At 41.5% G+C, this 26690-nt stretch overlaps 4 protein-coding genes across 4 annotated transcripts; 1 reads left to right on the forward strand and 3 right to left on the reverse strand.

The window, feature by feature from the left end:
• Nucleotides 1-689: 689 nt before the first annotated feature.
• mrpl46 (mitochondrial ribosomal protein L46) lies at nt 690-7150 on the reverse strand. The gene is made up of 4 exons (XM_072465007.1): nt 6869-7150; nt 5160-5361; nt 3758-3928; nt 690-1056 (listed from the first exon to the last, which is right to left on the reverse strand). The coding sequence occupies exons 1-4, from the start codon at nt 7133-7135 to the stop codon at nt 812-814; spliced, it is 885 nt and encodes a 294-aa protein (XP_072321108.1). The 5' UTR covers nt 7136-7150; the 3' UTR covers nt 690-811.
• Nucleotides 7151-7601: 451 nt separating this feature from the next.
• mrps11 (mitochondrial ribosomal protein S11) lies at nt 7602-10163 on the forward strand. The gene is made up of 6 exons (XM_072465106.1): nt 7602-7787; nt 7907-8005; nt 8076-8174; nt 8639-8768; nt 8848-8913; nt 9991-10163. Exons 1-6 carry the CDS (start codon nt 7702-7704, stop codon nt 10096-10098), a joined length of 588 nt encoding a protein of 195 aa, XP_072321207.1. The 5' UTR covers nt 7602-7701; the 3' UTR covers nt 10099-10163.
• A 105-nt stretch (nt 10164-10268) lies between these two features.
• pdpr (pyruvate dehydrogenase phosphatase regulatory subunit) lies at nt 10269-17862 on the reverse strand. The gene is made up of 18 exons (XM_072464807.1): nt 17761-17862; nt 16936-17228; nt 16724-16857; nt 16568-16649; nt 16275-16438; nt 15426-15547; nt 14748-14865; nt 14515-14664; nt 13912-14104; nt 13716-13840; nt 13447-13602; nt 13227-13360; nt 12979-13127; nt 12796-12908; nt 12474-12568; nt 12301-12390; nt 12032-12214; nt 10269-11904 (listed from the first exon to the last, which is right to left on the reverse strand). The coding sequence occupies exons 2-18, from the start codon at nt 17196-17198 to the stop codon at nt 11497-11499; spliced, it is 2679 nt and encodes an 892-aa protein (XP_072320908.1). The 5' UTR covers nt 17199-17228; nt 17761-17862; the 3' UTR covers nt 10269-11496.
• Nucleotides 17863-19212: 1350 nt separating this feature from the next.
• Nucleotides 19213-25564, reverse strand: pnoca (prepronociceptin a). Its single transcript, XM_072465432.1, has 3 exons — nt 25472-25564; nt 19939-20072; nt 19213-19839 (listed from the first exon to the last, which is right to left on the reverse strand). The coding sequence occupies exons 2-3, from the start codon at nt 20056-20058 to the stop codon at nt 19216-19218; spliced, it is 744 nt and encodes a 247-aa protein (XP_072321533.1). The 5' UTR covers nt 20059-20072; nt 25472-25564; the 3' UTR covers nt 19213-19215.
• Between the last annotated feature and the right edge of the window lie 1126 nt (nt 25565-26690).

Here is a 26690-nt window from a genome sequence, read left to right on the forward strand (position 1 = left end):
TCAGACACAGTGAAACACACTAATTGGCTTCATCAGCTCCTCCACTGTCACATCTCGCGTGCACCACTGCGCTCTCTCACCACCTCACAGCGACCAAGAACGTGGGCTTTCTGTGGACCTGCTGGAGAAAGATGACGAGAGGGGGGGCAGCTCTAAAAAATGAATAACTTTTTGTCTCGACAGACGCAAATGGAAATAACAAGCCAATCTCTGGCAGAAAATAGGTCAGGAACATCACAATGCTCTTACCTAAAAAGACTGATCAGAGCAAGTCCGAGGAACATTATCCTGGCATGATGGATATTTCCTGTATGAATGTGATGGGCCCAGGTTGATCACAAAAGCCCTCTATGCAGTGACCCATGGAGGTCACAACACACCAATAATTACACAGCTTATCACGTCCATGCCCCAGCCGGCTGAACGGTGTGTCAATACTGCCATCTAGTGTTGAACGCGGTGGAGTCAGGCTCAACAGACGACTCCCAACAGGTTTGCAGCCCCCTCAGTTCAGCTTCAAGTGCACATCCAAAGCCTGAGTTCACACTTGCTCTCATTACTGCTCAAGTTACAGCAAAACAAAACACTGCTACACGTCCCAAAAATCATTCACATTCTCTCAAAATCCTCTGAATCATTTAGGTCGGGGCTAAGTGTTCTTGTATTCATTTTTGATGACGAACGAGGCGTAATTGGTAAACACTCCGTTTATTTGTACAGCGAGCGTTCTTCTTAACTTATAAAACAGAACACGCAGAAGCAGAAGAAAAGAAAAACAACAACAACATTGCAATATCAGTGTCCGAACTTTTCACAAGTCAAGGATGAACTTTTCGACCTTCGTCCTGTACGCTGGTTTGAGATACGGCTGCAGTTCACTTCTCTTCAGCCAGAGGAGGCCGTCGTTAGGAGACGCGGCAGGAGCGTTGTCCGACAGAACGGCTTTGAAGAAAAATACCTTTGTCCCGAGCGAACTCTCAGTGCGCAGAGGCTTGGGCAGTTTGTACTCGTAAACTCCACACGGGGCGTTGCCGAGGAACGTCGCCTTGAGACCGACTGCAAAGAGAGACACAGGGACATGTCGTGAGGGAAGGTGAGGACAAACACACTTTTAAAAGGTAAGATCATAAATAATGCCTGTTCAATTTGTGCAAATGCGTGCTCTTTATGACACCAACAGCACTTGTTTTAATCTTCATTTTGTGTCCTTTAAATCATGCTGTCTTAGTTGACCTACGAATTAAGGCAATATTTTTATATTCGCTGCAAATACGGGAATTTATGACTAAAGCTGATCACGTTTTTATGTTTAATTTTCGTCCCACAACTTCAAATGATCTCAATTTGTGCACAAAAACACATTTTAAACACATTGTGCACCGTCTGTTACCTTATAGAAACTAAACATACAGAAAATGTCAAATAATCAACATTTGCCAACTCAATAAAATGGCTGCATGTTTTAAAAGTTTTGGGGTAAAATACAGCAATAAAACAAAGTATTGCACTCATTCCGAAACATAATTACTCGTTTTAACTTCCAACTTCTAATCAAAACTCAAAACAGTTGTAATTTAACAACCTCGCAAACGAATAACAAAAGAACCTCATCTGCATTTAGAAAGAAAATAAGCAAGTTCCGAGCGGCCGTCACTTGATTCTGAGATGCTTTAAATGAGATGGACTTTTGTTTTGTAAATGCTCTGGCCGAATACGACGCTTTTATTCGTCTCTAAAAGCTAAGCACTGTAAAAAGATATTAACTTTCACTTTGAACCGGTGAACAAGGATTGTGGACGTTATAAATACAGATCGTGCTGCAGATGTTTTGCAAAACTGACCTTTTAATTAAGAGAGGTCTGACATTTCAAGACGGACGTTATTGCTTTTTTTTCCTGACAGTTTGGATCAATTTTAGCGAAATCTATGTCCGGCGAAACAAAGCAATTGAGAATTATGACGTTTTCTGCTCATTAAATCAAAGTGATCCAATGTTAAGCGCAGAACCCTTTACCAATTTATTCAGGCTGAGCTGTGTTATGTCTTATAAATGTGGACCGAGGAGGGCGTGCCATTACGGCTGCTGCACTAAATAACTCTTTATGTTGTCATATATAAAAAGGAGCAAGTGAACTTATTGGCCTCACATAATTAAATGTCACAGATTCTCTGCAATTCCAGTCGCTCTTGTCACTTCTCATCGCTGCGCTCCATAACCGTGTACCTACTGTATGCAGTCTGAATCACAACTGCATGTTCTGCACTATTCTGTCATTTATCTTCTCGCACTCATTAATTAAATGTTTGTCTTTTCTTCAAATAGTTTTCCTTGTCAATATTAATCTCTTTTCAATTTGATTTAGTTATCTTTTTGTCTATGTTTGAGTGCAGTCATGCTTCATGCTTAATACCGTATTTTCAGCACTATAAGGCGCACAAAAAAGCCTTCAATTTGCGCCTTATATATGGATTAATTCTGGTTTTATGACCTTGTTTTGTTTCGCTTAATGCACCTTATAGTCACTTAATTGAATCACTCATTGCACTGTCCACTTTCTGCGCTACATATGTTACATATGATACATGTTGGACCGAATCACCAAGACAAGTTCCTGTTTGTGAATTATGTCAATTGAAAATTATTCTGATTGAAAATAGACCATTCATTGACAGTGCGCCTTATAATCCAGTGCGCCTTATAGTGCGGAAAATACAGTACTTAAAGTATTAAGAGACGTCAAATGTGCGCTTTGTATCTTTGTATTTGGACACGCGAAGACACTTTACAAAACGACTGTCAAAGTAAAATAATAGATGCGACTTGTTGCTAGGCTTCGTATCTTAGCACAGTAAGGTAGTGACACTTGTGACCAGTTTGTTCTATTGTTTGTACTGTTAATTGTATTGTTTGGTGTGAATGGAATTGTCTTGATTTCATTGGAAAGCACTTTGGTCATCTTGAGTGTAAAGTGCTCTATAAATAAAGGTTGACTGATTGAACGATTGATTGGTTGATTGTCGAGTCACATGCTTATCTCCATGGAGAATTGAGATTTTGACGTCAAGATTAACGCCATCCAGTGAAACATTGAAGGTAAAGTCCCAACATCAGGAAGTACGTTTCTGGTCTGCGGGGGCCAGTATATATAAAAAGTGGTCATTAGCTGTGGGCAAATTTAAATATTGCGATGAATTCTTTGTTGGGATGATGACAATATCCGGGGTAGATAAAAGTCATGGTAATCAAAATGTGATAAAACAAGCCTGTAAATTACTGTATTTTCTGGACTATAAGTCGCACCGGAGTATACGTACAAGAAAAAAACATATGTAAGTTGCACTGGAGTATCGAATTCGGTTGCAAGTGTGAAAATGACAAATAATATCACATATAAGTCGCTCTGGAATATAAGTATAAGTATATAAGTATAAATATATAAGTCGGACCCCGGCCAAACTATGAAAAAAGGTGCTACTTATAGTCTGAAAAATACGGTAAGTATCACTCAAAAAAGTTAATGGACTAAAAAGCAGAGATATCTCCCTACAACCTTATTTGAAAAGTTACACTGCAATATTGTTTTACTTTTAAATATTTTGATTATACATTTATTAAAAAACTCAATATTATAATTTTGCATAGCTCCAAAACAGCAAATGCAATGTTAATTTGTCAACACATCTTCCTCTACAGAAAATACTGGCTGCTCGGCTGGAGTTGCGCACATCATTTCCCTTCCCGAGCGCGAGGATTCACCTGGGAGTGACGCCAGGGCCCTCTCCGCCGTCTGCCTCAGCACCTCGCCCTCCTGCCACTGCGTCTGAGGCAGCAGCCACAGCGTCTGATCCCCGACCTTCTGTTCGGCCACGAGCACCAGAGGGTCCGTCAGGCAGCGCTGCACCGAACTCAAGTCTGTATCCACATCATCTGGTCACAGAGAGGGAGAGATTAAACAGCCGTCTGCAGCGTTCACACATTCACTCAAGAGTTTAACATGCTTAAAGTTGAGGTAAAAGAAGGAAAATCATAATACTAGAACACGACGTGATGAGATGTCTCCAGACGGTACGAGACGGAGAGTGAAGTGCTGCCACATCGCACTTATTTTGCGTCATTCTATTTCCCTTTCTTTAATTCTGGCTCTGGGTTCTGACAAATGCATGAAAGATTCCGACTAAATGTTACCAAAATGTGCGTATTAGATGACCGCTCCACCCGTTTCATCTGAGGGCTTTTATTTTGAGGGATTTTAAAACTAAATTGAGATGTATATCATGATACCTTTAAAAAAACATAATTCAATTACAAAATGCAGAGTTATATCCTTAACTACCTGCCAACTTCTGAATATGCTGGGCTGAATCCTAAAATGAGTATTAAAGGGCACCGTGAACATGAAATTCAAATGCATTTTGATACTCTACATAATAAAAAGGTCAATTTAGCATCGGCTTTTAACATAGATTTTAAACGGTCTGGAAACCCAAACGGATTCAAACAACACATTTTCAGGAGCCTGTGAGCATCTGCATGTTCATGATCCTTGTAAGGGACGGCGTACATTTTGTTATGCATTAATTTGAAACTCATTTGGGACAGTCAACGTTATTTCCTGTTTAAATGTGTCATGGCAGGTGGCAAAGAGTACAGACTCATAGTGCAAAGCTGAAACGGGTTAAAGAGGTAATTCTGTTGTGTGTATTGCGTTGTATTTTGTGTCTAATCCAATGTTTTAATGTGCTAAACTGAAAATAAACTGGGAAAAAAGGCACATCCACTAGTACACTACTTCACTTACTTTTGGCTCACCTAGAGTTTCAACAAAGTCATTTTTAAGGTCATATTATGTTAAAACAACACTCATTAAGGTCTAACTTGAGTCACAGCGCTTCACACAAAAGCAGTGCCTCCAGTTATCATCACACACAAAGGTATGTGGATGGCGTCACGTGAAAGATATTAATACAGTGAACTGCATATTGTTGTTTACAAAGGTTTATTTATTTATTGTGCAGTTATAGTACCAATACCTGCACGAAAGAGTATCTTGTGTAGATAGCAGCGTTAATATTGATATATATATACTGTATTTATTTCTTTTTTTACAAAACCTTAGTATATAGCCATTTTTATTCCACTTTCTTGTATTTGCACTGACCTCTAACCCTTGGAGCAAGCTGGAAGTTCCGGAATTTCTGCTCCCACGAGTCCTCCAAGTCCTGGGCCAATACAATGTCCTGATCCATGGGGCCGTCCTCTTCATCCGAGTCGTAATCCTCCGCCTGCTTCCTCTTCAGCCTCTCGGCGTCCTCAATCAATCGCAGCTCGTGGTCCGACAACAGGCTTTTCTCCAGTTCAAGCTGAAAAAGACAAACACGCATCATGGAATTGTGACTGTGATTCCCATTGAAAGACACTAAAATGTGTGTCATGATGAGTCACTACAGTGTGGTATTAAATTAATTCACAATTACTTGAGGCTTGTTTAGTGTCTGTTTTCCCCAAAATTAAGGCCAGTAACTTTTTTATTAATTTCTCTTGACAAAGCTAAATTTTTAATACTGTTTTGTCCCCCCCATGGCACTAACTAGAACATGTTGTACTGTTTTAAAAGGATTTTTTTCCCCATGTTGCAGTTCACCAGCAGACTGTGTCATATCGCTGAGGGAACTGAAAACCCAGTGATAGTGAATGTTTTATGACCCTTTAAAAGTCTGTAAACACAAAAAAACAAAATCAAGAATCAAGGCCACTGGAAGCAAAAGTGATAGAAAATTGTGCAAATTGAATATAAAAACATATTAACCAATCTTCAGGCAAACTAACTTTCTACTCTGGTAGAAAAGTTAAAATTGTTGCTTGTTTTTTGTTATGTAGTCTTAAAATAACTAGTAGCCTATATAGATCTGTTTTCAGTTTAATGTTGGCTATATTTGCATGTGCAGATAATTGAAATGTCAGGTAAACAGTCTGACAACATCAGATGTGGCAAAGACAAAGATAAAACAGGTCGTCTTAAATCCAATCATTAACCGACACAGGTCCCCAGGCATTTGCTGCTGTCAGACTCTACAACAAAAACTGTTAGCCCTAAACATGTCATTCAGCTTTTTCTAATCATGTGCAAAACTGTCACTCATGTGCAATACCGTCATACTCATGTGCAATACAGTCATACTCATGTGCAATACCGTCATATTTATGTGCAATACCGTTATACTCATGTCCAATACGTCATACTCATGTGCAATACTGTTATACTCATGTGCAATACTGTTATACTCATGTGCAATACTGTTATGTGCAATACAGTTATACTCATGTGCAATACTGTTATACTCATGTGCAATACTGTTATGTGCAATACAGTTATACTCATGTGCAATACTGTTATACTCATGTGCAATACTGTCATACTCATGCGCAATACTGTTATACTCATGTGCAATACTGTCATACTCAAGTGCAATACTGTCACTCATTTGCAATACCGTTATACTCGTGTGCGATACCGTCATACTCATGTGCAATACTGTTAGACTCATGCGCAATACTGTGACATGTCAATCATCCTGGTGCAATATTGTCAGTCCATATTACAACTGTAAATAAAAGTTTAAAATTTTATTAAGAGTTTCTTTATTAGTATATGTCTGTGTCTAATCTGTTTCTGGACCTAATATGTGCAACACTGGAATTTCTCCATTGTGGGAAAAATAAAGGTTATCTTCTCTTGTTTATTTTGTAAATGCCACACACAAAAATCAGCTCTAATTATCGGGTTATCTGGCCAATACTGAAATGATTGTAACATTAAGATGACACAGCATCCTAAAGCAGGTCGCTGTGTTTATCGATCTGCTTCACCTGGTGCATCATCTCTCTGAAGCTCTGCTCTATGGCGGTGCAGTCCGCGGAGATGACGGGCAGCCGCTGGAGGTACACCGCCGCACACAGACGATACGGAGCATTAGTGACGGGTTCGGACACGCTTTGGGCACGATGAGACGCCCGATACACAGAGCTGGCACCAAACTGTCGAAATCCCACACTCATCCCGCTTGTAGTACGCGGAAAAGTGCGTAAAAACCGTATGACAGAGCGACTTGCCATCCTTCCACAGGGGGCGGCCATTTTTTTCTGGTACGTTCGCTGGAAGTATGTAAATGTGTTTGTGAGTGAAACAAACGCCACCCAACTAAATATATTTAATGATTAGAAGTCTGCGATAAATACAAATGGTGGTTGCCTTAGTCGTGTTTGTATATAACAGACAATTGTATAAATATTTAAAGTACATATAACCTAGAAATTTGACTTTAAAACGTACTAACTGTTGACTTGAACGCAGCAGCACTACCCAGAATTCTGTTGGTTTCATCGGAGCAGTCCATTTTAGTATGAAGGGGTTTGGTACATACTTTTTCTACGTTTTATACCAAACTCCGTGTTTTATTACAATCAAATTGCTTTTTATAGCCTGTTAAATCAAAACGCAAAGAAAAACATTTCATTATCGTATTGTTTGAAGCTAATACAACATATCGAACTCCCCTCCGCGAGTGCAGTGAATAAAGTAGTCCGTTGTGCTTGTTTCTTCTCGCCTCGCTCCATGCGCGTCAATGTCACGTTACGTTACGTTTGCCTTTAGCTCGTAATCTCTAACAAAATGGCCATGAGTGCGTTGTAATATCCACGAAATGTTTAATTTACAGCGTGTGTTGACGTCTACGAGTTCTGTGTGCCGCCAGCTGTCCGGTCCTCTGCACGTCAACGGGAGCTCACGGTAAAGCATCTGTGATCGCCATCAATAACACTCTTCCTGTTTTTCATTCATGCTTTAATTTCAGCTGGTTGTGTTTTGTGTTTTGACTCGAGATTAATCCATTTACACTTTGTTTTTAGATGGGCACAGGACGCAGCACAGCGGGCCTTCTGTAGCAGCGCTGTCAGGCTGCAGGAGGTCGCAACCCCTGAACCCGCAGAGACTTCCAAAGACTTCAGGTTAGATTCCTTCTTCACGTCTGATTCATAAACAATGCAGATATTAAATCGATTTGTGTTCATTTGACAGCCACATCCCGCCGCTACCGGGGCAGGACAGTCCACTGAGATGGGATGGGAAGAAATTTGAAGATTTACCCATTGCTCATATAAAGGCCACATATAACAAGTAGGTTTTATGTGTGAAAAGCAACACACAAATGTCTACAATGGGCTGTGTTCACTCTCTAAGTTGATGATGTCGTGGCATAAGTTCAGATGGTGGGCAAGGGCATTTAACTCTGTGGAAGATGCAGAAACACCCACTTTTATAATCTACAGATGTTGAATCTTATCATAGTTGTTTAAAGATTAGCCCCACAAAGCTACCATAATCAAAGGGAACTATAATGTCTTTGGGTTGAATAATGGCATAATCTTCTGAAGCTATTGTGGAAAAAATAATGTTTGTTCCTGCTGACAGAGAAGAACATTGAACTGTGTCGCAGGTTTTGTTTCACATAAATAGGCCCAGTAATTACAGATAATTAATTATAAACAAGGCAGTGTTGTGAGGTCACGTAAACGCAAACTATTGTGTATTTGGTTCAGGGTGTAGGTGAATCAAACTAAACATGATTTACTTGTTTACAGCACGCATATTCAGCTGACGGACAGTGCAGGAGCACCTCTTGTCAGGACGTCCTGTGGGACCGAAGGGTTTAAAAACATCAAGAAATCTACACCTGTTGCAGCTCAAACTGCAGCGATCTCTGCCGCAACAGTAAGTCTCTTTTCAAAAGCAAACGTATAACGTAAGTCCACACCAACTAGCCTGACTCTGGTCTTCTTTATGCATATAGAAAGCAACAGCAAAAGGAGTCTCATATGTTCGTGTTGTGGTGAAGGGAATTGGCCCGGGGCGTCAAGTAAGTATATGTACATGCAAAAAACAAAATCTCAATTAGAACACAATTGCTTGGTTTAAAACTTTATTCAGACCAATGGTGACTAATTTGGGTCGCCGGCCAAATATATATGCTCGGGCTGGGCAAAACAAACCGTAAAAATAAAATGATAAAAATAGCTTTATATAGCCTAGTAATAGTTATTAAGTTGCACAAATCTGCAGCAAGTGAAAGACTCAAGTCCATAATCATGCATCGGCAGCAGGAACAGGAATATTGACTTGTGATATGATTTCTTAAATAAAATGTTCAAGACCTGTGAATTGTTGGTGCTCCATCCTCAATATGAACTCACATTTTTTTTTTATAATTCAAGCTTAGCGAGGATAAAGTGTTCATGTGGTGAATCCATTGAGTGCATTCTGGTTGTATTCAGTGTCCAGCTCGTCAGTCACATTAGTGTGGACACTGTCAGCATGTTATGTCATGTACATACTTTATTACACGCTGACCTGTGTTTTTACCCGTGGCTCCTCATCTGTCCAGGTTTGCACTGGTTTGGATGTTTTCCTCACAGAGCTGTCACCACAGAAGATTGTTTTGTTTGTTGTTAGCGCCACTTTTAGCACAGCTCTAACAAAAAACGCCTTTCTTTTTTCTTCGTTCAGTTTTGTGAAAGTTGACACTATTAAGCACTGAGACATGCTCCAGCAGTGCGGGGGAGGTGTGGCTGCTGCAAAGAATAGTGGGATAAAAATGCTATTTCTTAAAATTAACAAATATATCCAACAAAATATTTCTAATTTATATTAGAATGTCTGGGGGGCTGGATTACCTTTGACCCCAATAACACAAACCATCAAGCTCTTTCCATTCAAATGCCAGGGTCACTAAAAGACAGACTAATTGGCAGATTGTTTGGTTTAGTATGTATTTTTATCAGTTTGGCACTCAAAGTAAACAGTCAACATGGTGAGGGTGGTTGTTTTATCTGCGTGGTATGTTGGAGGGTGAACATTTGGACGTCACCTCTGAACATGTTGCTTTCTTTAAACCGTGACAAACTCTTGAATTAAAATAGATGTCTGTCCTTTGCAGTCTGCAATTAAAGGCCTAACGATGGGAGGCCTGGAGGTTGTATCCATCACTGACAACACGCCTGTGCCACATAACGGATGCCGCCCACGCAAAGCTCGGAGAACTTGAGGTCTAATGTACCAAACAAAGGATGCTAGCTGACTTCCATGTATAATAAAGTGTTTTCTATATGGCCCTTGCATTCTTTATTCGAGGACCTGCGTTTACAGTTCTTATAAAAGTTTTACAATCCAACACTACAGTGTATTGAACATTGAAAAAGCAACAGGACCAAACAGTTGATATGCAAACATTTATTTGGTTGAAGGAGCAATAAATGGGTTGAGTCATCCTTGAATTCAAAGTAAGTGCATTGTTTTAGAGCAGGGTTAAAAACATTATAAAAGTAGCCCTTATTTTACAGCACTGACTGTATCAAAGCAAAACAAGGATGATTTAGCTAATGTTATTCTGTAAACATAACTAGTCATACAGTTATGTCAAGATGGGTCTTGAAAAATTGCAAGTTTGTGACTAGTTCTATTTTGTCCAATGATGCTAACATTTCAAGAAACTGGTGACTATTTACATGTGCAGCATGTTCAGTAAAGCATTTCTGATCTGCCCCCACAACAACTAACACATGACCATTAGTAGTTACCATAAAGTCATTTACTTTAACAATTATACAAAAATACACAGCTTTATTGCAAAAGTAAATTAACTCTTTCCTTTCTTATCACACTGGGTCAGAACATACTGTATTCATGGCCCGTTTAAGATAAGTTTGCTTCCAAATATATTTGTGATAAATAAAACTGGTTTCAGTTTAACTTTCACCCATCTGCCATTCATTCAACACAACATTCACCTTGAAGAAATGACAATTAAAACTACAACGATCTATATAGACAACATAAATAATAACAAAACCTTAAATTGTGCAATTTGACACATTTGATAAGCAGGAACAGGAGAAGCCTAACAAGGCTACAACGTGGAAACGTCCACTCGAGATGTAAAGCACACTTCTCTTCACTACCATTTGTCATGTATTGGTCAATATTTGAATTTAGCCAATAGCCACACAGTGGTACATACAACTTCTTCCAAGTTTGGAGACATGAACTATGAGGAGTCATAAGAGATCACAACATGGATTCTTAAGGTAATTGCACAATACAACGTGACCCAACAGTCACACTTATGGCGTATCACTTTAGACAACAATCAACTGATGTAAAGTTGATAAAAGTATAATTTACTGCACAAATTTAAATCAAAGCAGCTTGTGCGGCTGTTGCCTTAATAAAGGCACTTAATAGGAAGCCAGACAATGGGATCAAAGTGACCAATAGTCGATGCTTTTCTGATATTGCACTTTGAGAAGTGACACAAGGATACAGCGAAGGTGCAACCTGTGAGTGTTAAACTGAAAAAGAATGGCACTACATGTTTAGCAGGAGTGGATTTGGTTAAATGGAGGTGTGCTGACTAACCCCTATGAGGGGTTCTTCATATCACTTGTTACTTGCCCTGGAGGTTGCTGAGCTCAAGCTCTTCTTTGCGGCGTTTTTGTTGAGTGAACAGGGAGCTGAAGGGATAGAGTTTGGCTTTAGCTGGGTAACGCTGGCCTGCGATGTCCAGTTCATAGTCCCCCCTGTTGATGAAGTCTGGAGTGATTGGGGTTGGAAGCCCCTCTGGGCCGGGCGGTGGGGATACAAAACCCAGACAGACATGGCGCTCGAGAGTGTAGCTGTAAGCACTACTGGTTGTTGTTCCTGCCAGCAGACCGTTGCGGTAGATGGGCTCCCCCCACCATGGCCACAGGTCCAACTCAGTGTCATGGTCATCAAGGACGAGCATAACAAACCTTCGAGTCACGCCCTCCTGCCGCTGTTTCAATAAAGCTTCACGGCCAAGGAAATCTGTGTCCTGATGGAAGAGGAGAGATTGTAAAATACAGAGTGCCACTCTGCACCAATCTAAGCTTACATTGAACAGTTCCATCACAATGTCACTGTTGCATGCAGCCATGTCCTATTTCAATACTCAAACAAACCGTATCAAATTTGACTCTGAACTCCCGTCCGCACTCCAGTGGGGTGGTGAAAGCATCCAGGTCCTGGCCCCAGAAGGCAAAGAATTTTTCAATTCTCAAGCTCCGCAATGCATAGTATCCAGCATTACGAATCCCATACTTCTGCCCCACCGACATCACTTCATTGTACACATGGAGCGCATACTGTGACAAATAAAGAGTGAATATTACCCTTTGAAAATGGAAAAATAATCCCCGTTACTCCGTGTGGAGTCCTGAGCAGCCCTTACCTCAATAGGAATGTAGAGCATAAAGCCTGGTTCCCCAGTGTGAGTCATGCTCATCACTCTGATTCCATTAGCATATCCTACACTCATCTCCTGTAAGTCAACGTGCAGTCAGCATGGAAAACAAGACACTTTTCATGTAGTTATACGTTACAGAATAATAAACAGTCGCCTACCTTGCAAAACATGGACGGGAAGTGGTCCGGCGTCATCGAAACATAGGACAACTCTGCCAGAACATCCATTGCACGCGGGCCAATCAGATTCAGAGCTTTTGAGAAGGAAATTGTGAGAATTCAAATAATTATAATGGCCCCGTTTATATTCTTCTTGACAGATTTAAAGCCATAATTTACTCTAAAGTAGCAAGAGTCTTCCATCATTCATTATTCTCTCACGCAGTGGTGGTAAGCTACTTTTTGTTTGTTCTTTGTAATCGCAGCTTCTCTAATTACTACAGATAACTCATACAAAGGGTTCAGTTTTATTTGCGCTCACCCGTGTACTTCCAGCTGACATCTTCCAGGTGCAGATGTGGATCATTGGGCATGTGTTTCTTAATCCAGGACCAACAGTGAACTTGTTGGTCAGTTGGAGAGACTATAAAGAAGCTACAGACACAAAGCTGTTTAGGTAATATAATACACGCATATGCCTTGTAATCGACGGGCGTTTCCAAACCTGTTCTTGCTCACTCGAACCACGCTGCAGTCGTTCTCGTATCCTCCTTTTTCGTTGAGCATCCCGGTGTGTACAATATGCCCCACTGGAACATCAAGGTCATTCGCACAAAGATGTTGAAGCAGTGTGAGAGCCTGGTCTCCGGCCGACTTGACAAAAACAAAGAAAGAAAGAAAGAATGCAGCTTCAGTTTAAAACGACTGCACAGCATTTAAAACGTCCTGTTGAGCAGTATAAACACAACTCACACTGAGTTCAAACTTGGTAAAAGAAGACATGTCGATGACACAGACGGCCTCTTTACAGCACTTCACTTCAGCTCCAACGATGTCGAACCAGTCGGGTTTATAGAAGGTTTTACTCTGGTCCAGCGAGAGCAGATCTGAAAATGACACCACCATCTACAGTGAAAACTCATTCTTGGACGGCTACAGTTTTACAGCGAAACATGGTCGTCTTTTATCGTACCTTTCCCCGGAGGTACAAAATATTTGGGCCTCTCAAAGCCGTGTTTCTCCATCCATCGAGCTCCCTGCGTGTCCAGACGATCGTACAGCGGGCTCGTCCTCAGCTGACGGCCGGTCTGAAAGTCCCACCGTGGAACCTTAAGCTCATACAATAAAGCTGCAAAGTGTACGCGGCGTTTAAGGTGGACATTTTTAATAAAGCAAATGCCGATACATATAGTGGTGAAGATTGATTCAAAAGGAAGGAAGGATGAATGAAAAACAACTTACGCATGACTTCCATGACTCTGTGTCGCAGGAAGGTTCGGCTACTCTGCAGGTTGCCAAAGCGCTTGATGTCAAGAGGCCAAACGTTAGCTGTGGGGTAGCCATAGCTCATCCATTCTGCCAGATACCTTAAAGAAGAAAACCATTAAAAAGGTTAAAAAAACGTAGACATTTTGAGTCATAATTACATGGTACATACTTTCCCGCTCCTCCCGCAAAAGCCACGCCAGAAGAGTTCATTCCAGCCAGCACGTAGTAACCGGAGACGCCCGGTGTTTCCCCCATCAGACAGCGCATGTCGGGGGTAAATGATTCCGGACAATTCACCAACTGTTGAATTTCTGCCGACTCCAGACTGGGCATTCGTCTAAGCAGTGCGCTCAGCATGGGCTCTGAAGGTGGTGAAGAAAAGACAAACACATTTTAAATACAAATTATGATTTAAAAAAGTATACATGCGTTCGCACATCCGGGAACTTGTACAGTAGCAACCAAGTCCGCCATTTTGAAAGGGGCACAACAGCACAGACCAAGGAATGATAGCTTTGTCGTGTACCTTAGTTTGCCGTTATCGTCTAAAGAATCAAAGTATTCGCAGCTCATTATGCCGTAGAGAAGGATGCAGTCGTGGTGGTTTATATATATCGGGTGCCCCTTTCAAAATGGGCACTATAGGGAAGCCAGTATGACGTCACTGCGAACGCATGTATAGTTTTAGTCTCAAATTACATAAACAAAGAGTCAGAAAACGGTGAAGACTGTTGGGACATTTTATCAGAATAAGATATAGACGTGACATTACCGAAGTGGTCCCAATCCTCCTGCGTATTCTGGATGTCCTGCTGGTTGCGACCCTCTGTAAAAATGGGTTTTGGATTCTTCTCAAAACCGCCCGAGAGGATTCCTCCCTGCCAGGGACGCGCATAAATCCTCCCGTCAGAGTCGAGGATCACTGTGCGAAAAGGAAAGCGGTTTTATACGGCAGAGGAAACCAAAACAGTCCCGCGAGTTCACATATGAGAGCGGTTTCTGTACCCGGAGTGTTGGACTGGACTGGATCTTTGAGTGGTTGGGTGAGAAGGTAGAAGTGCTCGCATCCGTGAAGAGGAACGGACACTTTCATCTCGCTTGCTTGGCCGAGCTCGTAAGCCCACTGACACAGAAGGAACAAAAGCACTCTGAATACAAGGAGGGAGTTGTATGTACCGTATTCTCTACACTATAAGCGAACGGTCAATGAATGGTCAATTTTCGATCATTTTTCATATACCGGACCGCACCGGAAAAGGTCAGTAAGCACAACCACAATCACAATTAATTCATACGTATATAAAGTGCATTGGATTATAAGGCGCACTGTTGTTTGAGAAATTAAAGGCTTTTAAGTGCGCCTTATAGTGCGGAAATTACGGTATGTGTGTTTTTCCTCCCAACAATCAAAATGGCCGTTATGAGAACCAACACTATGAACATATTGAACTTTTCTGATGGAGGGTATGCTGGAGATTGTATCACTTTGCCTAGATTGTTCCACATGATGGGAATAAACTTATTTATCTTGTATTCTTACATAAGGTACTTGTCTCTTTATAGATCTGACCTGTAACGTGGCCTAGTGGTGTCATCTGATTGTCCTCATGCAGGTAGATTCCAGACAAAGCAGCATGATCTCCATAGAGACAGAGAAATGACAGAGTAGACAGTTAAACTCACCTGCCCAGCACAACTGACAAAAAATTCACACTCGATGGAGCCTCGGTCCGTCTCCACGGCCGTCACTTGTCCTTTCTCCACCAAAACCTGCTGCACAGTGGTCCGTTCCTGGATTTGGATGCCTGAAATAAAGAATGTACTTGAATACACATAGTTGTACAATTTAACAAACAAAAGGTCAACATGGTTTGGTGTTGAATAGTGTTAAAAAAAAATAAAAAAAAATATAGGAAATATATTTACATTATTTAAATTTGAACTTTGACCCTTTAAAATGCTATGTCATCAGAACATTCCAGAATTGAGGCGACTGGAGTCAAAGAGAAGTAGAATCTACACTAGCCTTGACATATTATTTTAATCCTAACAATCAATTAGGATTGTTAGGATACGTGATAAAGTATAATAAATCTGTAGAAAAGAAACTAAAAGCTAAAGTTGGGTTAACATTTCAGTAAATGATTCTCCATCAAAACCTGAAAATCAAGATTTGTATGTAGTGTGTACACTAATCACCAACTAAATAATGAAATAACTTGAAATGCATTTGTAAATATTTTGTAACTATGCTCCATTACTTACATCTATCCAAGTGGTAATGATCTGCCAAAACCACCTTTATTTTTCCCATTTGATGATATTTTGTGTCTAATCTCAGTTTGTCATTGAAGTCACCGAGCACCGAGCGGGCTTAAGTGGCGGAGTGTGATCATATTGGCTTTTCCATATCAACGAAAATGTTTTGGTGTCCCACCACCATCCTCAAACCTCAGCCCAGCGAGAACACTGTTTACTGTAAACAATTTACTGTATTGTGCACCCCTGGTATTAATATAAAAAGGAGCAAACCGTGTCCCGCTGCTGCCACTGCAAGAGCATGATTAACATCAGGTGGAGAAACCACTGCATCCTCAGGAAGATGGAGAGCCCCCACCAAGTCATGAATGTTAACGAGTGGATGGAGTTTAGCGATGGCCTTTGGTTTGATTATGTTACAGCTGATGCCCATTACTCTAGAATGAGAAAGAAACCATTGTTCTTAGGAAATACCAGCATGCGTTGCCAACACATCACTGGTCAAGCAAACACACCAATTTTTGTGTTTTTTTATTTTCATCTTCACTTCTGTGATGGCTTCTTACCTGAGCCTGGAAGCCAAGCGCTTCAGAGAGATCAATCGATCTTGATTTTGGGCAAGGCACAATGAGCCAGTCTTCACATACCCTGGGAAATAAAAACGCACATATGTAAAACATTATGTGTGGCAGATGTCGTTACAAATACTAGAAGAGACCGACCTGTTTTAACTCCGGTCTCTTCCTCCAGCCGCTGGTACAGAGTGTTGGAATAGTTTGCCATTTGACACTCTATGGGAATAGGCTTAGCAACACTAACTATGCCAGCGCTCAGTCTTGTTGTTCCACCACCGAGTCTGCAATGAAAGGAAAGGTCAAGGCAAAACTACATTAGAGATATAATTATACTCCACTGTTTTTGTGCTAAACCTTACCTGCCCTGTTCCAGAAGCACGATCTCAGTCCAGCCCAAGCGAGCCAGATGATAAGCCACTGATGTGCCCACAATGCCTCCACCACAGATCACCACTCGAGCCTGGCCAGGCAGTGGGGCCGGCTGGGGGTCTCCATTGCCTCCCCTCCAGGAGGGAGAGGTCCACAGGGTCCTGCCCGTGAGTCTGTGGCCTGTGTGAGGGAGCAGCAGCCTGGGGAGCATGGCAGGGACCAGGGCCCTGGAGCCCCGCACACAGCTGCTCATAACAGTTAGCTAGGTGTGTTTGATGACAAACTGAGAGAAAGGAAAGACAGGGAGGCGTTACCTTCAGCCTGATCATGTCACTACAACTTCGTGACATGATCCTGCACCGCCCGATTAAACTGTGTTGTTTTACTGCTAAGGTTTATTTACCACGGTTAATGTAAAGACTGGTTAAATAATAAACTAGCAAAGACGAGGGAAGGCCTGGTCAGTCAACAAGGTTAAAACTAAACAAGTTAGACCTTCAGCTGTCACTGAGATACACAGCGGTGTCACACAAGTGTTAGCTACATAACTTGGCTCATCACTGCGCACCTTCCAAGAACATGTCAGGCCGAGCACAGGCTCAGACTTTAGGCTTTAGTCTTTATGCTTTAGGCTCATGTGGACACAACATGTCATATCATTCACCTCACTGTGGTAACGCTGAATACAGTACAGTACTCACACATTAGATGTAGCTCATTGTGGCTAACGTAAGCTATCGAGTCGCTAGCTAGAATATGTTTGTCCAAAAATAAAACACATAGCCTTCCTAATGAAATGAGAACACAACACTCACCCGATTAATTCGAATCAGACACTTTAAATCCAGTCCAAACAAAAAATAGTATCGGTGGTAATTCTAAACGTATGTTGCGGTTCAGCTTTCCGCAAAGCTGTCGACCACAACTTCCGCTTTGACTTCTTCACCTTCACAGTAAAACGAGTATTTGCCCATGTATTGCTCGTCCGGGTTTAGTTAGTTCACGCTCATATTTTCCTTTAACCGCGCACGTAGAGCAGTCTGACTTCATCCTGGACGCGTTTGATTGCTCATCAATGTAAAATGTGTTCTCTTGTGATTAAACTTAACATTTAAGTTACTACAATAATGAACTAAAATGTAATATTTTTTATTAAATTAAATATATACAGGGGGTTTGGCAAGTTATGGACATGGTTATAACTCTTTTAGATGCATCACATCTATGGATCTCTTAAAATATCACATCTGGCAACACTTTGGCTGAGTAGACCGAACTGATGTGGTGCAGTTACATAAATGACCACACGATGGTGCTGCCGGCTCTCTTTTTTAGATAGCCAACTATGGAAAGACTAAAGAATAAAACATACCAAGACACATAATTAGTTGCTGCATGACAAGTCACAAACGAAATAGTAAACTATTTTATTGACATTATTTAAATACAACTATTTACAGTTTTCTTCATGGACAACTAAAACACTACACACCACTACATTTCAGAAATATACTATTTGTTCAAACATCTGACATCAGTATATGGCCTATGACAGGTTGATGTGTTGTGTGACAGTTTGGCACATATCATTTGATAAATGTAGGTCAACAGAAAGTTTGTCCATTTGGTGTTTTTAGTTAAACAATACAATAAGATCTGCCTGTACATTTCGAATTCAACAGTGTATTAAGGCTGTTCTTTGCTGACTTAAGGCCCAAAGTCACTGGGACATGTTCCAGGCACCCGCGACCTCTAACTGGAACAAGCAGTAGAAGATGAATGTTTGCTGACTACAAGTAAAATAAGATGAATGGATCCAGCATGAGTTTCCACAAAAACAGCCAAGGACAAGACCATAAAATAGTGTAGGAAGGCAATATTGACTCAACTAGTCAATCAACTAGTGTTTAACAATATTACCATGACATCCAAAGTGCTGAAAGCAATTCTGAAGTGGATCAAACCTAAAACATAGCAGCTGCGATCATTTCAGATGAGCAAGAACTGAAATTGGACATAATTTTGGACGAGTAAACCAATCAATCCCGTGTTATTGAAAAACACACAAAAAAGGTATGATCAGGTTCAACAGTGTAAGGAACAAACTGCACCTTATTACTAATGAATTCAATACATTATAAAGTTATCGAGTTACGTATGTGTATTCTTTTTTGGCAAGAATGCTTAAGATCGTGGTCTTTGTGAGACGCTGGCCCCGGATGCTGACCATTGAAACCAACAGGGTTCACTCAAACACCACGTGAGCCCTGCTATATCTCATTTTGTGCGGTGAGGTCTTCGGTCACGTCGTTGTATTCGGTTGCCCGGGCGCTCATGCCGAGGTACTGCTTCAGGAACTCGCTGAAACGTTTCTGGTTGTTCCACTTGCGGGCCGACTTCCGAATGCCAACGAAGCCGCCGTACCGCTTCTGGTACGACCGCCCCGGGGACATGATCTTCTTGTAGCTGTGTCTGCCCTTCACGAAGCCTCCGAACCTCTTCGAGACGCTCAGCCCCGCCTCGCCCCGTGCACCTGTCGCCGCCTCGCCTTGCCCCGCCTCGCCTTGCCCCGCTCCGACTTGCCCCGCCCCGCCTTGCCCCGCATCGTCCTCCAAGTCGTCCTCGAGAGACAAGGCGTTCTGGGGATTGTAGGCCGCGTTGCTCTCGTCGATCCCGAACGACTGGGTCACGCGGTCGAGCTGCCGCAGGGCCATCGGCAGGAGCAGCTCCCTGTCGACCGGCTCCTCTTCGTCCGGAGTGAGCGCCTCCACCTCCTCCTGAGATCGCTTCCTTGACGCACCTCGCGGAGCCTCCAGCAGCATGAGCAGCGCCTTACGACAAAAGTCCCAAGAAAAAGCCGGGGAGACGTCGCCCTCGCACTCGACGAGACAAACCTGTGGCGTAACAAAACAAAACAACACATCAACGGTTGTGTTTTTTGGAGCGTGGGACTTGTGGTCGCTATGGCGTTCTCACGAGGAGCAGCTTCTCACCAGGGTGTTGAAGCTGAGCCGAGCGGGCAGCAGGTTCTTGCAGGAGAGACAGTCGCCCTGGCAGTCGCTCTGGCCGAGATCGCACAGACAGAGCAGCAGCAGAACCACCGTGGTCTTCATCGTTCCACTGTCACCTGCGCGTAAAGAAAAGGGGTCAAATTGCCGGTAAAACGTTGAAATAACTGAACATCGAGCAACATTCTGTACTCGTAAGACAGTCTTAACTGTGCAAACTGAATATGGTTTTGCAGGAAAGTGCCAAAGAAAATGCAGCGGAATGAGATGAGCCAAAAAAAAGTGGTTTGACCTTATCCCGGTGGGACGGGCCCTGAGTGTGGAGCCTGACGTCAGGAACACGCTGAGAGTTTTCATCTCATTTAACAAACTCGTTAACTCCTTTAATTGATGTCTCTATTAAATGCCTCCGGCGACAATTTGACTCACAGTTTGTGCTGACATTACATCCTCGTGCACGGGGCGATTCACAAAAATCACAGCACAACGTTCAAATTGGTCTGACTTTGAACTTCTGTTGGAAGCTAAACACTGAACCAATCTATTGCAATCAAAATGTCTGTACCAAAGGGATTAGAGTGATTACAAACAAATACAAGTTTAACTGTTGAGCACGCAAGTCCAACAACTCTAACGACACGGTCAAAATGAAATGGGCTTAAGGTATGAAATCTTCTTCTTCTTCTTTGGTGTTTTATGGCGGTTGGTAAGTGTTACTTCTTCTTCTTCTTCCTCTTCTTCCTCTTCTTCTTCCTCTTCTTCTTCCCCTTCTTCCTCCTCTTCTTCTTCTTCTTCTTCCTCTTCCTCTTCCTCTTCCTCTTCTTCTTCCTCTTCCTCTTCCTCTTCTTCTTCTTCCTCTTTCTCTTCTTCTTCTTCTTCTTCTTTGGTATTTTATGGCGGTTGGAAAGTGTCACATTACCACCACCGGTGGTAATGTGACACTTAAATGTGATGTAATTTAATTTAATGTGATGTAATTTAATTTAATGTGATGTTGTTGTTGTTGTTGTTGTTGTTGTTGTTGTTGTTGTTGTTGTTGTTGTTGTTTTATGGCGGTTGGCATCCAATTGTAATGTGATGTTGTTGTTGTTGTTGTTGTTGTTGTTGTTTTATGGCGGTTGGCATCCAATTGTTGCATTACCGCCAGACTTTATTCCTCAGACTTTTCGTAGTCCTCAGACTGTCGTAGTCCGTAAAAGTACTCCTCCCATTGCTTTGGCGTTACAAAGCCCAGTGTTGCATGATGTAATGTGACACCACCAGTACGCCTTAACTTTAGACTTTATTCTTTATTCTTTAGACTTTAGACTTTAGACTTTAGACTTTAGACTTTATTCTTTATTCTTTATTCTTTATTCTTTATTCTTCCTCTCCTTGGACATGAAACGGTGAAAATATCCGTAGTCCATTGACACTTGTTATGTGTGAAAAACAATGGGCACAGGAGTGGCACTGGTGGATGGACTTGCACTTTGAGGTGGGCCGGCTGCCAGATGGCCCCGGTTTGGGACAGCTCGGGCGCCCTCATTTGTCCTGAACGCACCAGGGAGCGTTCCCGTGACCCAGCTGTGGTTCTCATCCAAAAACATCAACGAAGAACTGATATTCCAGTCATTACTTTGCGTTTAATAAATGGCGTTACAGTGTTCAAAAAGCGCGACTAATCCTATAAGATGAACTGTGCTGTTGTTGTTGTTGTGGCTGCTGTTGTTACTGTTGTTGTTGTTGTTGTTGCTGTTGTCGAAAAATAAGGTGTACATTTTTTTCAAAAACGGACAGCACCCTTGCACGTCAGATCCCCGCCGGGCGATCTCATTCCGGCGCCGTCCTCGTTCTCCAGGGAGCTCCTCAGACCCAATTAGTGTGATTTTAATGAACTGATTAACCATTAAATAAACCAGTTGATTAAGTCATTAGCGCCCGGTGCCGCTCACGGGGCCCGATCCATGCGCACTTTCTTAAAACTCGACCGGAAAAGAAGGGATTTGCGTTCTTAAACAGTCCAAATTGACCACTTCAAAAACCAGTATGTTGTGGTCAAGGTTGCGGGCCTAATCTTTAAATGGTCGCCGCGCCGACACGTTTCCCACGAGGACACGCGGCACATGTTTCCCCATTATTTTCCTTCGCCATTTACAGACCTTTCTCATCAGGACAGCCAATATAAAATAATTGACTCTCTGCTCCAAAAGTGTCCTAAAGCCGGATTATACACGCCCGGCTAGACACAGGAGCCACACGTTGTGCATTTCTGAACTTTTCTTTTTTTTCTCTTCCTGTTTTTAAAAGCTAAGCCGCCGAGTAAGCGCATCAGGCATATAAGAACGAGGACAATTACATCTGATAAGGGCTGCAAAGTAATTCAAGTACTCGCATATTTCGACCCTTAATTAAAGTGTAATCATGGACTCGGCTTTGTTGGTTGATGAGACAGTTTGACAGGTAATTAAATGTTTCTTTATTATTATTTATTAGCCTGGAGGAAGATAGCGGACCACAGTTTTGATCTGCAAAAAAATAAAAAAAATCTTGGTGATTGACAACTTGTCGCGTGCCCACTGGAAATGCATTGTCCTCTTTGTTTTAACTGGCACGCTGGACATTGATTGAGTAGAGAATCCTTATGTGTCAGTTATTGAGGCTCATGTACACGACTTGACCCGTTCTAACTCTACAACGTGATGATGTGTGTAACAAACCTCTAAAAGGTAAATTATTTATGATTAACTTGATCATTAACATCAGGGGACCAAGCCCAAGAACTCATTAAATTATAGTTATTAAATATTATTGGATTATAGAATGCTTAATGTCACCTGAAACTTAGCAACAGTCTGAGAAATGTATTAATTTAGACTAATCAAAAAAATTGCAATCCAAAAGGTAGATAAGATTCTGTAACCTTTATTTCTAAATGAAATTGAGAAATTGTATGTTGCAATGCAAAGTAAAAGTAAATCATGTCTGCAGAATTAAAAATATGCAATGTAAAATAAAGTTAAATAGATATTTACTTATAATATTAGAATATTAGACTATTATATATATTGTGTATATATGTATATATATATATATATATATATATATATATATATATACATATATATATATATATATATATATATATATATATATACATATATATATTATGGTTTGGTAACTGTGGTCCACAAAGTGTGGGAAGGGCTCATGCAAATGTCTGTGACTGAAGCTAAATCCATTTCCCTCTCAATGAGTCTAATCACCTCAAGTGGGTTCATGTTTGGCCCCATGACACACACATGTCTCATGCTATTTTAAGCCAAGGATAAGTGTTCTAAAAAAAATAGCTTAAAAGACTAATCTAACTTTTTGAGCTCGTTATAACTTAACTTAAGTTTGGCACATTAACAACAAATCTACCTGAATCTACCAGTCACGACCAATTCACTTTATTTATTTATCTTTTATCACTTTTTTAACACTTGGTGCTTATACAGTAAAATCAGGGTTATATTTAGATAGGAAACTTGTTTTGTGGGCAAACTTGCACTTTTATCAAGCTAACACTAGCATCAATGTAAATAAAATATAAAAAAAAAAATATTTGCTCAATTTATACCTTATTTATACCGAAACTGGTTGTTTATTTACTTACCCAGTTTAGAGTAGTAGTCTTCAGGATATAAATAATAGTGCATGTTAGTTATGGACAGATCAATTAAATACATTTTTATTTTAGTATCTGCAGATTCTGCTCAGATTTCATTTATTTTTTCCTGATCAGTTCAAGTTTGGGATGAAGTGGTATCGTGACAGTATTACATGGCATCAGATTGAAGAAAAGAAGAAGAAAAAAATCACAATATCGACCATTAATTAATACATTTGTGAAAATGTATATAATTTTGAGATGATGATGTTCATATAAATTTGGACTTGAGAAGATGGCGGATAAATGACTTCTTGGAGGTACAAAAGGATGTGCAGCCTCCTGCTGAGCCAGGGCATTGTATACTTGTCCAAACACCAAATGAGCAAAGTCACTGGAGGCGAGGCGCTGCCGTGTCCTTTATTCATTCAGTAATCCTTTTCCTGTCTTCCACATTCAGCCATCAGGGAAGTTTACCCATGAAGGCAATGACGTGATTGTGAGAAACTCGAAGAATCAGGGTGGAAGATAAAGAACTGACTCAAATTACTGTAATTGAGTCAACTTTGTGAGGTAATTGTTCATTTTTTGGGTAGATTTTTAAACCTTTTTTATAGCCTATATTTGTAGCTTCATTGGGAATAATTCTAGCCATACAGTTGCCCGGTCAGCCAAAAATACACACTTGTCTAGTACTTAACGAAGCTCTTAACGAGATCTTCTGTGTAAATGCAAAGGGGAGAATCAGCCACAATTGTCCCGAAACACCGCTGTATCTGCTCCTTTAAACAAACACACAAAATGACACTGCACCGCCTGCTCCGAGTGACCAGAGCAACAGCCCGTCCACTCCTGCTTGACCGTCTAATCAATGAAGTCACAAACAAACGATTCAACTAAAACTTGAGCCGTTTTTTCTTGCCTTTTGTGTTTAATTTTTACAGTTCAATTACTTTTTACTTGATACTTACACCTCAACCAAGATACACACATTTCCATGCGCGTTTTAGCACATTTTTGAAGGATTTCAAATATATCATCATGTATGTATCATGAGAATATCGTCCAACCCTAATTATATGTACATCAAAACATGTATTATTATTTTTCTTATACATACAATAGTCTTTTTTAAGGATGAGCAATATTTCAAGGTCACTTTAAACCTCAGGAGCAAATAATAAGACGAAGCAATTAATACGTAATGAATTATTCAAACAAAAAGTAAAGAAGAAAAGCAATTCCCCAGCGTAATAGTAATTAGTATTTTCCTATTATTTGTATTAATAATGTAATTCCCTTAATTATTTACCATATTTTATGAGCTTTAAAATGCCAAATAAAGCTCTAAACGTTTCCTCTTTTCAAATGTCACCTTCTGTGTGTGAGTGGACCCAAATGTCTGTTAAGATGTCTTTCATTCACAAAACCACTGTAGCGTCGCAGTACATCAGGCCTTAACGATTCATGACTAATCAAGACCGATGATTTATGACCTTTTTACGAAATATCACTGGACAACTCTGTGTAACCTTCGGCCCTCTGTATACTGTATATATGTACCTTTACTACTTCATCCGGCTGTTCCTCTAAAGCTGACGCACTGATCGTCGCAAAAAACATATAATCAGTGTTTCTGAAGAAGATGAAGCCTCAGCTGTAAATGCCAACAACTCGATTGACTGTTAATGTATTGTTAAAATCGTTAGGCGGCTAAATGCGTTCAGCAGAAAAGACACTGATTAGTCAAATATACACAGTTCAATATTTGACGGTAAAGTGAACACAAAGCTACAGTTCAAGTGTGTATTGTGCGCAAGGTCAAAGGTGAAGCAGCGCCTTTTTCCTCGCCCTCTCCCGCCGCCGTGGCCCCCCCGAGGGTCTTACCTGTGCTGTGGTAATGCGCCGGGTGCCGAGGTCTCCAGGGGCTGCAGGTGGATGGAGTAAAGTCTCTGTTTTCCTTCCTCACTCTCAGATGGGTTTGTGGCTACGTGGAGGCTGGTGGCTGCTGCTCTTATAGAGACTCACCCCTCCCCTTCAACCTCCTCCTCTAATTCACTGGCTTTCAAAACTCCATCGCTCAGTGCGCAGGGAGCACCGGACCAGTGCGCAGGGAGCACCGGATCAGTGCGCAGGGAGCACCGGACCAGTGGGATAGGGAGTACTGCTGATGTCACAGTTCAAGTTGTACATGTACGATCGCGTGAGACGTAAACATTAAACATTATTGTGTGCGTATTATCTGTAAAATAATGTGGCGTGCAAACAAAGTTATTTTCTTCCCTGAGTGGCGTGCGTGTTTCGCTTACTCATCACTGTGCAGTGGAGCAGGAAAGCCGTATTAGAACTGCCTAAATAAGAAAAACGTTTTAGAGAAATTGCACATTTAAATTTGTGTAAGATTATGGTTGGAAAGCATATATATATTTGATGGCCTCCTACAATGATCTGTAACGGTTAAGCAGTTAAAAAAAAAAAAAAATGATTTAATTACAAATAAATCCATCTTTGGTCATTAGTTCACATTTGTTTGTTTTCTCCAGTCTGACTTCGACATGTCCAGTTCAGTCATCGTGTTGACTTCCACCTCTGACCTGCTTCTACTTCACCTCCACTGACCACCTCCTGCTCTCACCTCCTGCTCTCACCTCCACTGACCACCTCCTGCTCTCACCTCCTGCTCTCACCTCCACTGACCACCTCCTGCTCTCACCTCCTGCTCTCACCTCCTGCTCTCACCTCCACTGACCACCTCCTGCTCTCACCTCCTGCTCTCACCTCCTGCTCTCACCTCCACTGACCACCTCCTGCTCTCACCTCCTGCTCTCACCTCCTGCTCTCACCTCCACTGACCACCTCCTGCTCTCACCTCCACTGACCACCTCCTGCTCTCACCTGCTGCTCTCACCTCCTGCTCTCACCTCCACTGACCACCTCCTGCTCTCACCTCCTGCTCTCACCTCCTGCTCTCACCTCCTGCTCTCCCTCCTGCTCTCCCCCCCTGCTCTCACCTCCTGCTCTCCCCTCCTGCTCTCACCTCCTGCTCTCACCTCCTGCTCTCACCTCCTGCTCTCACCTGCTGCTCTCACCTCCTGCTCTCACCTCC

This window comes from Eucyclogobius newberryi, unplaced genomic scaffold (genome assembly GCF_026437365.1).
Source record: "Eucyclogobius newberryi isolate DKJ021-1_F unplaced genomic scaffold, fEucNew1.0.hap1 SCAF_5, whole genome shotgun sequence".
NCBI classification, from domain to species: Eukaryota; Metazoa; Chordata; class Actinopteri; order Gobiiformes; family Gobiidae; genus Eucyclogobius; species Eucyclogobius newberryi.

Excerpts from the sequence above, each read along its gene's own strand:
- mrpl46 (XM_072465007.1), bottom strand. The coding sequence starts at position 7,135 with ATGGCCGCCCCCTGTGGAAGGATGGCAAGTCGCTCTGTCATACGGTTT. Across the intron at positions 5,362-6,868 it reads TCAGAGAGATGATGCACCAG|CTTGAACTGGAGAAAAGCCT; the intron begins GTGAAGCAGATC and ends TGTCTTTTTCAG. Across the intron at positions 3,929-5,159 it reads GCTTGCTCCAAGGGTTAGAG|ATGATGTGGATACAGACTTG; the intron begins GTCAGTGCAAAT and ends CTCTGTGACCAG.
- mrps11 (XM_072465106.1), top strand. The coding sequence starts at position 7,702 with ATGTTTAATTTACAGCGTGTGTTGACGTCTACGAGTTCTGTGTGCCGC. Across the intron at positions 8,175-8,638 it reads ATAAAGGCCACATATAACAA|CACGCATATTCAGCTGACGG; the intron begins GTAGGTTTTATG and ends ACTTGTTTACAG. Across the intron at positions 8,769-8,847 it reads CAGCGATCTCTGCCGCAACA|AAAGCAACAGCAAAAGGAGT; the intron begins GTAAGTCTCTTT and ends TTATGCATATAG.
- pdpr (XM_072464807.1), bottom strand. The coding sequence starts at position 17,198 with ATGAGCAGCTGTGTGCGGGGCTCCAGGGCCCTGGTCCCTGCCATGCTC. Across the intron at positions 13,603-13,715 it reads CAGAGTCATGGAAGTCATGC|CTTTATTGTATGAGCTTAAG; the intron begins GTAAGTTGTTTT and ends TACACTTTGCAG. Across the intron at positions 11,905-12,031 it reads TCAGAGTCAAATTTGATACG|GACACAGATTTCCTTGGCCG; the intron begins GTTTGTTTGAGT and ends CTCTTCCATCAG.
- pnoca (XM_072465432.1), bottom strand. The coding sequence starts at position 20,058 with ATGAAGACCACGGTGGTTCTGCTGCTGCTCTGTCTGTGCGATCTCGGC. Across the intron at positions 19,840-19,938 it reads GGCTCAGCTTCAACACCCTG|GTTTGTCTCGTCGAGTGCGA; the intron begins GTGAGAAGCTGC and ends GTTACGCCACAG.